General features: G+C 36.0%; 1 protein-coding gene across 1 annotated transcript; it reads left to right on the top strand.

Annotated features, from left to right (window-relative positions):
• Positions 1-10,868: 10,868 nt before the first annotated feature.
• LOC145009803 (phospholipid-transporting ATPase 1-like) lies at positions 10,869-13,606 on the top strand. Its single transcript, XM_078968435.1, has 5 exons — positions 10,869-10,997; positions 11,210-11,296; positions 11,817-11,875; positions 12,399-12,861; positions 12,974-13,606. The coding sequence occupies exons 1-5, from the start codon at positions 10,869-10,871 to the stop codon at positions 13,604-13,606; spliced, it is 1,371 nt and encodes a 456-aa protein (XP_078824561.1).
• The last annotated feature ends 300 nt before the right edge of the window (positions 13,607-13,906 follow it).

The following is a 13,906-nucleotide window of genomic DNA, read 5'->3' as shown; positions in this document are numbered from 1 at the left end:
GTATCTGAAGATTTGCTTGACTGCGGTCAGATGTGATACTTTAGGTTCGGCTTGGTATCAAGCACATAAGCCTATGTCGAAGATAATGTCTGATCTACTGTGGTTTGGTACATCAATGACCCAATCATTCCTCGATAAGTTTTCTGATAAACTAACTATCCAGTAGGATCTGCAGAGATATTGTATCCGAAGGCCATTGGAACTTTGGCTGAGGAGCAATTGTCTATCGAGTATTTCTTGAGCAACTCAGAGGTGTATTTTTCTTGATGGATGAAAATCCCTTAAGGCACTTGTCTTACTTGAAGTCCTTGAAAGAAATTGATCTCTCTATTCATGCTCATTTGGAGTTTTCTTGTCATAAGCTTTGCAAAATCATCCACCATTTTCTGGTCTGTTGAGCCAAATATGATATCATCCACATATATTTAGACAAGCATTAAGTGATTACCATTTGCCATTCCAAATAAAGTATGATCTATCACACTTCTTTTATACCCGGACAGGACATGAAATTCAGAAAGAGTCTTATATCATGCCCTTGGAGTTAGCTTGAGATTGTAAACCGCCTTTTCAAGCTTGTAGCAATGGTTGGGAAATTCTTAACTCTCGAAGCCTAGATTTTGTTGTAATTAAACCTCCTCCTTCAGTTCACCATTAAGAAAGACACTTTTGACATCCATTTGATGAACTTTGATTTTCTTATGTGTCGCATACGCCAAGAAGATGCGTATGGCTTCCATTCGAGCTACAGGGGCATAGGTTTCATCATAGTCAATGCCTTCCAGTTGATCGTACCCCTTAGCAACAAGTCTTGCTTTGTTCCTTACTACCGCACCGCATTCATCAAGCTTGTTCTTGTAAACCTATCTAGTATGAATGATTGTGTGGCCTTTTGGTTTTGGTACCAGCTTCCATACCTTGTTCCTTTCAAACTCAGCTAGTTATTCTTGCATGGCGGTGATCCAGTCGGCCTCTATGAGAGCTTCCTTGATGGATCGAGGCTCGACTGCGGACAAAAAGGTTGCATAATGGCAGTGGTCTGTTAGATCACTAGAAGATCGAGTTTGTACGCCTGCGGATAGGTTACCAATGATTTGACCCGGTGGGTGATCCTTCGTCCAAATGTGAAGACAATATTTTTTGAGATCAGCGGCTGCGGTAGAGGGAATATCTTCAATGTTAGAAAATTCTCCAGTTGGAGAAGGTAGTTCCCCCTCGACTTGAGAGCAGCCCGCATAATTGTCTTGTACTGTACGGAGTTGATCCGCATTTGATTGAGATTCTCTTTGGTTTGTGCATGGAAGTTCCTTTAGAACCAAGGATGGTTCCCCCTAGATTGATGAATGAGTGATGATCCTCGAGTCTGTTCTTGTGTCAATGTTCTTTATTTCTTCATTGTCAGAGTCTAGGGAGACATTTGATTGAGTTGTGACTCTGCGGGTAGATACCGGAGTTGCGTCTTCGATAACTGGAACCTCGATGGTTGTCATTTGAGTCGGAGTTGTACTTTCCCCCTCAACCGGTGAGGTGGAAGTTCCATTCGACAAATCTTCAGACAAGGATGATCCAGATATTTTTGTGTGTTGTTGTTAAGCTACCGGAGACACAAGAATTCCAGATAGATGATCCGTCTCTACGGGGTCAAATAGGTCATCATAGTTAACTTCAAATATGTTAAGGGGACCCGAAGAGACTGGGATATCACTTTCCAGGATGAACTTTGTTTCAGTTGAGGGAGCAGTGTTACAGACATAATAGTAATCAAATTTAACATCGAAACTTTTGACTATTAGCCTTGTACGTCTAATGAGAACCCATTAGGCTACTTTATTGGTGGAGTAGCAAAGAAAAATGCCTTTATCTGATTTTGGGTGCAAATTTATTAAGATGATCTTTGTTGTTGATCACAAAACATATGTATCCAAAAATCTGGAAGAATCTGACATTTGGTTTGCGGTTATTCAGGCCCTCATAAGGAGTTTTGTTTAGAAGCTTGAAAACGATGCTTCGGTTTTGAACAAAGCATACAGTTGCCACTACTTCGGCCCAGAAGTATGGAGGAAGGTTGGCAAAATTTAACATTGATCTTGCAGGTTCAACAAACGTAGGATTCCTTCACTCTACAACTCTATTTTTTTGCGGTGTGTAGAGAGATGAAAAGTTGTGACAAATGCCTTTTGAAACAAAGAAACTATTCAAGAGATGATTAGCGAATTCGGTTCCATTGTCACTTCTTATTCTTCTTATTGGAAGCTTGATTTCTTTCATGAAATTAATTAGGACTTGCGGTATATATGATTTGAGTCTTACCAAGAAGACCCAAGTAAAACGGGTCTAGTCATCAACTATAACACGTATGTATTTTTTATGATGGAGACTGGCTACGGTAGATGGACCGCATAGGTAAATATGAAGTAATTCCAACGGCTCCATTATCGAAGAATCGAACACCAAGGGATGGCTTCCCTTTGTTTTCTTTCTACACTCACACGCTGGACAAAGGGTGTCATTGTTGTATTTCAAAATAGGAAGACCACGGACAAGTTCTTCGATGACCAAGTTGTTGATATATCGGAAGTAGAGATGAGCTAACTTGTGGTGCCACAACCAACTGACTTTAGTTATGACTTTGGATAGAAAACACAGTTGTGGTTTGCCAATGATTAAAGAGATGTCTAAAGGATACATTGTGCCTTCGAATTTAGACTTAATCTAACAGGTGCTTCTATCACTTGTCAAAATGTAGCAGTACTCACTATCAAACTCAACTCTGTGACCAACTTTGCACAGTTGACCCACAATGATCAAATTATGCTTGAGTCCTTCAACATAAGCAACCTTATGAATTGAGATGTTTCCCGTAGTCAGAACACCATAACCCCGGATGATACAATTTGCATTGTTACCGAATATGACATGTCTGCCATTACATATAGGCCTAAAATCCAGAAGGTACTCTAACCTTCTGGTCATGTGCAAGGAGCAGGCACTGTCAATCAACCACTCCTCTTCTTATTCCTCCTTGCACATTGCCTACAAGATTAATGGGCTAGTTTAGGCACCCAAACAAATTTGGAGCCTGGGGACAAATGAGAATTTTTTTGCCTAGATGCATGAATACGAGGCACAGGGATAAGTTTCTTATTAGTGTTTAGACCTAATACTGGGTGTTTTGTAACCATGGGAAGGTTATGAGGGTGGTTTGGATGTGAGGTTTTCAAAAGATAGAGTCCAGAATTAAGAGGTTTTATCCAAACACTATATTTGGACATCGGTTTGGAGGATGTAGGTAAGGTCTTTTATCCTTTCCGTGGATGACTTTTGGCTATAAAAACTTTGGAACTTGAAAAAGGTTTTGCACGAGTATTTCTCCTAGGTTTTGAATTAAGATTTGACTAAGGTGAATTTATCAGTTCAGGAGTTGGCAACAAACCTTTCCTTTTTGGATCTTTTAAGGAATAATTTTGAAAAATATACATTTGAAAAGATGTGACTTTCTTTTTGGGTACTGCAGGAGTCTTTGAAAAAAGTTTTAGTTACTATACACTCCTTTCTGTCTGAATCAGTGACTGTGGTGATTTTTGAAAGATTTTTCTTCAGTGATAGGTTTTTCTAAACTCTTTTGTTTTGAAACTTTGGCTTGTTTGAGATTTTTGTTTTTGAAATCGGTATCTCGGTTTTTGCTTCGGGATCTAAATTCTTCTTTGAAAGCCAATTTTGCTTGAGTTTTTGAGGAACTGCTGCCATAAGAGTTCAACTGCGGTTTTTTGGAAACCTTTGATTGTTTTTGAAGACGAGGACTTGAATTATTTGAACTTGAAGATTTTGGACTTTGTGAACATTGACCATAATCGAAATTTTCTATATGTAATTCATGAAAAATGGGTTGGATGGTCACAGTGCTTTTGACTTCGCTCTGCGGTAAGGATGACTGGACTACCGTAGAGTATGTTAGAGATGGTTTTTGTTGGAACACTCTATGGAAGGTAAGGATGAACACTTATCGGCTAAGTTTGGTCCTTCCAAAACAATTTATTCATCTACAACAGAAGATGATTGAGAATTAGGACAACTCGTGTTAATGACTGGAATTGGATCAGACGATTCTAGGAGAATTTCCTCTATAACATAATTCTTACTCGGTTCATGAAGCCTACCGAAGTGACATTTAATGTCTTTGGGGAATGTTTTGTCATTGACAGGGAAATGAAACTCTCGATCCGGAGGGACATAGGGATGGTATTTGTTAAACCGAGGTGATGAGTCCTTTGTGGTTGAATACCCATTGGACAAACCCCAATTATATGTGTTATCTACAGTCCCATTATTCACAAGAATTTCAATAGCTTCACTTTCATTAAACAACTTTTTGATTAAAAGATTTAAGCGTACATTTTCCTTTTGGGCTAAATCCCTTTGATTCAAAGCTATTCCTAACTGAGTTTCACTTAACATTCTAGCATCTTTTTCTAACACTAAATACCTTTCTAACATGGCAACTTTAAGTCTCTTATGTTCTAGTCGTCTTCTCACATGAAACATTTCTTGGGACGCTATGTTCTTCTCATCTAAAGGCTTGTTATAGTCTTAAAGGATGACAACAAAAGTGCCATTAAGGTTGTCTAAGAAGGGTTGACAATCATGCGTGCTGTAATTATTAGATTGGATCATGAGTTTTACCTGTTCAACAATGCTAAGAGTTCCATCTTTCGCCATGAAGCAGTAATTTTTCTCTAGATTTGTTGATCCATCCTCATCATCAGTTGCCACCATGCAGATTTTTCCTTTGCCCTTGATGTTGTTGATATCTTCATTTTCATCTCCTGGCGACCAAACTTGATGATCTCTCTTTACTTGGGCCACGTATGCCCTTGCCTTTTCTTTCTCTTCCATCTCTTGAGCCATTCTAAGATAGAATGCTTTGTCTTTCACCATATTATCTTTGCAATTTTAACAAATTGGTTTTCTTTGTTGCATTTGTGACAAATGATAACATCACTTTTATCTTCGGTTGAGGTACCGAAGTCAGTTGACTTGACAGGTTGCGGTGCCTCCTTGGATTGATGAGTGTTCTGGGGTTGCGAAGACTGGTGAGGGTTTATGGGATATCGAGAATGATTGTTTTGTGGATTAAAGGTTCGGTTGAAGGGTAGTTTGGTAAACTGCTGATTCTTACGAAAAGAGGTTGGAGGTAGCTGGTTGAATTATTGGCTAACAAGAGTGGTTGCATTTTGGAATTCTTCTTCATCATCATACTCTGTATCGGCCTCGTAGGACTACGGTGGGTTGTCATACAAAAGAGGGTAAGGTTCATATGATTGGTTGGTTTTGCTTTGTGGGGTTTGAGCTATGAGGGCAAGTGGACCACCGAAGTCTGCACAATCTTTTAGCACAGTTGATTCTTATGCCTGAAGCTCGCCATATAACTTGAAGAGATATAATGTGTGAATCTTCCTATCTCCTTGGACTATCATTTTTGTTGTAGCCAAGTGTTTACCCAAACCATTGAGAAACTGAAGGTTTGTTTCATGATTGCTTCAAACGGAGCCAGCGTTTGATAACTTTGTGACAGTAAGATTGAATCTCTTGAAGGAGTCTTCAAGACTCTCACCAGGATGGGCCTTGAAGTTGTTAAACTCGTTGAGTATGGTGGAGAGTTTCTTGTCTTGATCTTGATTAGAACCTTCATACAAGTTTTTGAGAACATCCCATATTTCTTTGGTTGACTTGCAATTAATGATGATGTCGAAGTTGTCTGGGGCCACTCCACATGAGATTTCATAAAAAGCAACAACATCACTTTCCATCTTATCAAGATCATCTTTAGTGGGACGATTCATTGCATCTTGACCTCCTCCTAGTCTGGCTTGAGCACCATCAGCTTGAATAGGGGTCAGAATGGGAACATGAGGTCCTTCATCCACAGATCTCCACACATCTCTACCAAGTCTTTTCAGATACCTCTCCATCCTTTGAGACCAGTGGTGATATTCAATTGCAACAAGTATTGGGGCTCGACTAGAACCACCAACATTGTTGGAGACGTTTAGTGATAATGCTTGTGCCATATTTTCTTTTTTTTTTTTTTTTGATTTTTTTTTTTTTGCATTTTTTTTTAAGAAAAATAAGCTTTAGTGGTATAGAAGGCTTTTCAAAATCAAAGTTTTGTTTAAAAAACAACCACTTTGGCTCTGATACCAATTGTTAAGAGAAAAATTTTTAAGAAACACTTGAACAAACATTAGTACAAGCTATATATTGCAGAATTAAGTTAATCTTAAAGTCTCATAAAGCTCAACAATAATAAGAAGTTAGATTTGTTAGATAGTTAGATGCGAAAATATAAGTGCAGAAAAGTGAAGGACCCACACACATCGGTGTGTATGAGATCCAATAAACCCTCACCCCTCTCACAAGTACCAGTGAATGGTGACTTAGTCATCTTTCCAAGTAAACAAGACTCGCTCGCATCATCGTCTCTAAGGTCGAATGACTCCAACACTCCATCCTTTTGGAGTTGGGCTATGCGTTTCTTGTTGATATGTCCAAGACGACAATACTACAAGCATGATTTATCCATACTATAGGAAGAATCGATACACAACATATCATTTCCTAAGTTATATTTAACCATCATGGTTTCATACATTCCATTAAAAGACAATGCTTCAAAATAGAAAACACCATTAAGATAAGCATTAATAGAACCCTTTTCGTTATGAAATGAATATCTAAATCCTTGTCTACACAAACCATGAAAGGAAATAATGTTTCTTGCCATTTTAGGTCACTACTAGAAAAACAGCCTTTTACGACGCTCAGTGCGCGTCGTAAAAGGCTCAGACGACGCGCAAATGCGCGTCAAGGAAGGCCCTGTTATAAAGGAAGACGAGACACTTTTGCGCATCGTCTATAGACGACGCGCATTTACGACTCTCATTTACGACGCGCAATTATGACACGCATTTACGACACGCAATGCGTATCAAGGAAGGCCCTGTCATAAAGGAAGACGACACGCGTTCGCCTGTCGTAACCTTACGACGCGCGTGTTAATGACATGCAATGCGTATCAAGAAAGCCCCTGTCAAGAAAGGCCATGTCATAAATGAAGATGACACATATTTTTGCGTATCATAATTTTAAATGTTTAAAAAAAGTATTATTTATAGATTTACTAATTGTCAAATTAAATAATACATTAAAAATATCATAATACAAAATAAAATACCATAATTAACAAAGATAATTCATTTCTCTAGTATGTCAAATACAAATAATTATTCCAATAGTGAGTAAATGTTATAAACAAATGAGCTCATTTATATACAAGTGCCAACAACTCTCTGTGTGTTTACTTTTGCTTGAGTCTCGTTTCCTCCAAAGCTTCTAGCTTACTATGTGCCAACAACTCTCTGTGTGTTTACTTTTGCTTGAGTCTCGTTTCCTCCAAAGCTTCTAGCCATGCCAAAATATGATATCTTAGGGTTCATGTCCAAATCAAGTAAAACATTGCTAGCTTAAATTCATCAAGTCCTTGGCGTGAAGTCTTAGATAGAATCTTAACTGCAATCTCCAATCCTTCTAGCAGACCCTAAAGATCATTATTGGCCATGTACCAGGATCAACCTGCAATCTGTTATTACTTGCAGCATCTTCTGCCTGTTTGACCAAGGTTGTGCCTTCAGCAGCAACATGCTGCATTGCGTCAAAAAGATAAAAACAAATGACAACAAATACAAATAACTGCATGCTACTTTTAAAAAAATAGAATCCAACTCCTAAATCACAAAACCTTTTTAAACATACAAGAGATAGGATCCAATCCATGGGGTATTCTTGGAAAATAGTGTGAACATTCTTGACAAATCATCAACCTGCAAGTGAAGGGTAGAAAGGGAATTGGAGCTTGGTGATGCTCATGCTGGTAATTGAAGCTTCAAACGCCAAGCCAGGTAGGTGATGCTCATGCTAGAAATTGAAGCTTGGAATTGATTTTCTAATTGTACGTACACATACACATGAGATGAGAATAAGAAACTACTGTATTTGATTAGGTTTAGCTAATAATAAGCTAAGGAAGAGGAATGTTCTAAGAAGTTATTATGTATAGAATGAGAAAGAATAATAACCAAAAATCATGTCTTAGACTTATTAACTTTTCACCTATTTGTCTTTCTTCCTAAAAATATTCATTTGATCTGAATAAATATTATGAAACTTGGTTTATTGAAAGCAAGTATTAAATGGTCATGGTCATGTAATTTAGTAGTAGTCTTATTCAATCTGGAAAATTGCAAATTTTGTCCCACTGCCACCCAGGAGAAGAGTAAAGATGTAAATGCCCTTCCTCATAAAGCCTGTGTTATTATGATTATGCTTAAAGTAAAAGACAGAACAGAAAGAATAGGAATGGAGGTTGAGTACCTTATGAAGTAATAGTAGAAGAAATCAGCATAAAGAGCTGTTTGTATTAAGCTAGAGAAACAGGCTGAAAACAAACAAACAAACAAACAAACAAAAAAGTCAAATGAAATACATGTATAGAAAATAAGAATAAGAGAAAAGCTTTAACTTACATATCCATCCATTGAAATGGGGCTGTGTGAGATACCGACAAATCCAGTTGAGAATATTCAATGCACGGTATGCCCTAACAATACAATGCAAACAAACAGATTTTCATTCATAGCATCCTATTTTCTAAATAATTATTATACTATTTTTGATCATTTAAAAAACCATTTTTCATGGTTATCCAGCTTCATAATGATATCATGCCAAAATATAGAAGGGAGAATACCCAAGAAAGAAAACATATTGACCGATCAAATTGTCAACATTTCCACTTCGCTGCAACAGAACCAACTGTGGGAGAATAGCAACAGCTTCCAAATAGATAGAAAATGCCCAACATATCTGCACATTCCTAATAATATTAAAAATGTACAACCTTATCTATTGCTACATTTTTATATCTTTATAACACTCCAATTAGGCTAAGGTTTTTTTGGGGAGGGCATTCAGGTCTTTTGGACAAGTGCCAGTCCATGTTCTTTTCATATCTTCTTAATAATCAATATAACCACACTTATTCTCATATATAAATTTGTAATGATTAATTGATTATAACATGTTTCAGCACAAAGACAATGAATTAACTTAACTGTAGTCTGCTTATAATCCTGGCACAAGGTGAAATCTTTATAACATCGGGTGAGTCCACACTGATATTCAAACATAAAACAAGAGCAACACATCCTGTTTTCATCTACAGTTAAAAAACATCATTTTAGAGCTAACTATAAAGAAATACACTACCAATAACAACCCAACAAATCATAGCCTCTGATTTCAAATGCATAGCTGTATTAGCAACGAATGATCACAATTACAAGAACAGCAACACTAATAGCATGTTGGGTTTAGCATATAGCAACAGAAGCCTCCAGCAAATCTCTAAAGCAAATTACTTTGACGATCATGTGAACTCCAACTAACAAAACTAAACCCCCAATACAAGCTTTTTGCTTAATAACTGTTGGTGCAAGTAAGCCAAGTATGGAAAAATACAGCTTTATGTGGAAAGCATACATGATTACAGGTTACCCTACTCATCTAATCAGTAATAGTGGGAAACTAATAGGTCCAACAGAAACAAGGCATATACCTTGTCTGATAGCATATTATCTCATAAGCATATAAAATGCAAAAGGAAATCGAAAATGATGAAAGGGTAAATGCAGGAAACAACAGACACTACAAACCAAATTACATTTAGTGGCACAATTTTTTAGTGGTATATTTTTTTTATGCCACTATATTAGGTTTCTAGTGTCACATATTTTTATATGCCACTATATCATGTTCGAAAGTTCTAATTTTTGTTGAGCACCTGTTATATTTCCTTCTAATTATCCTTTCACGCTCCTTATTCCCTCCACCATTGAAAGCGTTGCACATACCCCTTTTAAATTCTAGGTCAAAACTCCAAAACAGATTTGAAATTTTTGGATCCCCTGAATTCGCAATCACTTCCGATAACCAAAATCCCCATCACTCTTGTGTATCATCTCCTTCTTTGCTGCTGGTTAAATCTTAACATCTCATTTGTAGAAGCTCGTTCAAGACCAAATCTATCTCGGTATCTCATAGTTGATTGAAGATTTCTATATCTCATCATCGATTTCATCTTGTTTTTCTGCCTGTTGAATAGGTCCGATTTCGGATCCTCTACATTCATCTCAAACCCTATATATTGAGTTGTTGGATTCCATTGAAAATGTAATCAGAAAATCCTGCGATCTCTCCCTATGTATTACAAATCTACCCTTCGATCTCACCCTTGGCCTTCTCCATCCTGTCGAAAGCTCTCCATTAACACACTCTAAGGATTGTCTCTACTCTATTCTCAAATTTTCAGATTTTCGATGTAAATTGTTGTTGGTCAGAACTTTTTTTGAGTTTATTTTTTAACCTACATTGTTGGAATTTGTTGTCGTTTGGATGTTTTTGGCATTTCTATTTCAATATTAATCGAATATCCTTCATGTTTAGAGATGCACATCAAGTGCTCGGGTAAATTCCTGAAACGAATACCACTATGAGTTTAATTTTTTTGCTATTATATAATGTTTTACTCATTCATTGCACATATATACCTTTGATATTTGCTTTTCTGTCACGAATCCTAAAGTTTATAACCAGTATACATATGAAGCAAAAGATGCTTGTATTTTTATTGCCTTATTCATAACTAGAAGAATCTTTAGCTAAAATTATATTTCAAATGCAGGTAGGTTGGTAACATTCACATACAAATGACTGAGCGACTTATACAAGAAGTTTTCTGAGGCACTGGTCCAACAATGGGAAAGGAATTAGAGACTAGAAATATGAAAATCAGGGAAGATGGGGAGGAGGAACTAAATGTAGACGTGTTGAGTGAGAAGAAAAACATGAAAAAAAGATTCATGAATTCCAATGAGGATCCAAAAGTCTAAACCTATAGCAAAATAAGGGAAGCAAAGATATATCTCTCCTACGTGATTCCATTTTTGGATACATTTTGGTTACATTATCAGGTTAATTATGAGTTATGAATTTTAATTTTAAAAGAATAAAATAACTTAAAAACAAAATTGCTTAATTGTCATTGAGTTGTTTCTAATTATATTTGTTGATAAATTGTTTATTCTTGGATTTACAGGAAAGAAGAGCTCAATTTGACCAACTTCAAGTTGAATCTCATACGCTTCTAAGAGATGATTGCTTTAGTTATGCATCATCACTTTGTGTAACATAATAGTCTAAATGCATTATATTTAATTTTATTTGATTGATCTGATTTAATTAAATGTATTTCATTTGTTAGAAACTAGAAGTGCTTATTGTCTAAAAGTTGATATCATCTATTCTGGAAATAAATAAGACAAAAGAAGCTTGAGGTGCCAAATAAGTAAGTGTTTATGTTTCTTTTTTTATTTTATTTTTGGATGAAATATCTACCTAGATTTGGATGATATTACATTTCGATGATGGAATTCCAAGTTGGCTGGCAATGTGTCATTTGTCCCATAAAAAATGTAGCTAAATTTAGTGAAGACCAAAAAATTCACTACTATTGTTGGTTTGGAAGGAATTGATACCTTATAGCTTTCAAGCCTTATTCTTCTATTGTAATCATATTACATGCTTTATACCCTCAGAGCCCTCTTTAACAAGCTATGGAAGGGTGGTAAGCATTTTATTAATTTTGCATGTCTTGTTTTTATTCAAAAGTCTTATTGATCTAATTTTATTCATTTGTTATGTAGGTATCATTCAGAAACAAAAGAAGAGATGTGAATCAAGTTTTGTGTTTATTCCCTAAAAAGTTTTAGTTCGATAGTATTATGTTGTTAGTATTAGTACAACATTTATATTTATTAAATCTTTTTGAAGACATTTGTATTATAAATTAGTTATTGATAGTATTTTTGTTAGACAAGTTTGAATTTACTTAATGGTATTATGATTTCATTCATTATCTAAGTTCTCTTATTATTATTTTATATTACCTTTAAAATTAAAAAAATTGAGACCTAATTTGTTAATATAATTGTGTTAAAAAATTCCATAAAAAGCATAGAAATAATATTTAATTTTAGAGTAAAATAGTGGCATCAAAATAGTGCCACTAAATCCTACAAATATTTTAGTGGCATAATAGAAAAGTGCCATTAAAGCTCAATAAAGTTGCAGTGGCACAACGAAAAATTGCCACTAAAGGCCTTTAGTGGTAGCGTTTTTAGTGACACTTTTTTTTGTGCCGCTGATTATCCAGGGGGGATTTAGTGGCACTTTTTCGGTTTTTAGTGACACTTTTTCTGTGCCACTAAATGTCGTTTTATTTGTAGTGAGATTACCTGGTCCTTAGGCCGCCATTTGGAGACCAACCCACTTTCAGCAGGAAACAAGATCACCACTAGCAAATACACACTTATAAACTTCCAACCCAAGAATCTCTTCATTCAGTTTCATCAAGTGGCTTACATATACTTTTTAGCCATTGCAACTCTCAATCAGCTTCCTCCTCTTGTAGTCTTTGGAAGAACAGTCTCTCTTTTCCCTCCCCTTTTTATTCTCACAGTAACTGCTATAAAAGATGGATACGAGGATTGGAGAAGACACAGATCAGACAGAAATGAGAACAACAAAGAATCTCTTGTGACAATCCCTTGTGACATGGTGCTAATGTGGATAAGTGATCCTAGTGGTATTGCTTACATACAAACCATGAATTTAGATGGAGAGTCAAATTTAAAGACACGTTATGCTAGACAAGAAACATCCTTAATGCCATTAGGGTCAATATCAGGGGTAATTAGATGTGAACAACCTAATAGAAACATATATGAGTTCACAGCTAATAGAGTTAAATGGTCATAAAGTTTCCCTTAGTCAATCAAACATTATCTTACGTCGGTGTCAGATGAAAAACACAAAATGGGTTATAGGTGTTGTTGTGTACGTTGGACAAGAGACAAAAGCTATGCTAAATAGTGCAATTTCCCCTTCAAAAAGAAGCAGACTTGAACAAGCAATGAACTCAGAAACTATCTGGTTATCTGTTTTTCTATTCATATTGTGTCTTGTTGTTGCTATTGGGATGTGTTTATGGCTAATGAGTCATCAGGATGCAATTGATACGATTCCTTATTACAGAAAGAGCTATCTTATAAAGGGAAAGTTTCCAGGAAAACCGTATAAATACTATGGGATTCCAATGGAGATGTTTTTTGCGTTTTTGAGTTCTGTTATTGTGTTTCAGATCATGATTCCGATATCTTTATACATCACCATGGAATTGGTTCGATTAGGTCAATCTTATTTCATGATAGAAGACAAACACATGTATGATAGCAGTACAAACTCAAGGTTTCAATGCAGATCCTTAAGTATAAATGAAGATTTAGGTCAAATTTGTTATGTGTTTTCTGATAAAACTGGAACACTTACTGAAAACAAAATGGAATTAAGAAAAGCTTCTATTTTGACACGTGTATATATACTGTGTGTTTACTTGATTTCTTCAATTTTACCCCAGACCATGACTATTGACTAGCCTCTAAAAATCAGGTGTGCATGCTGAAATGGTGTTGACACATGTATATATACTGTGTGTGTGTGTGTTGAAGAATAGTTGAAATGAAAAACTTACATGCCAACTAGAAATGGCTCTACATAAGAAAACAAGTGAACTTAAATCCACTGATGTGTTCACTTTCACCTGCAAACCAAAAAAAACATAAGTAAGTTTCTGCTTCAAATCAAATCAAAAGTCTAAACCAAACAAAAGCAGATGCATACCATTGCATAGAGACCTCGAAAAGCATCCTCCTTTTGAATATCATCCTGAATTTTG

The sequence above is a fragment of the Lactuca saligna genome, chromosome 8 (genome assembly GCF_052625555.1).
Source record: "Lactuca saligna cultivar CGN05327 chromosome 8, ASM5262555v1, whole genome shotgun sequence".
Classification (NCBI taxonomy): domain Eukaryota; kingdom Viridiplantae; phylum Streptophyta; class Magnoliopsida; order Asterales; family Asteraceae; genus Lactuca; species Lactuca saligna.
Note: the sequence above shows the minus strand (reverse complement) of the source record. Positions and strands in the feature narration are given on the sequence as shown.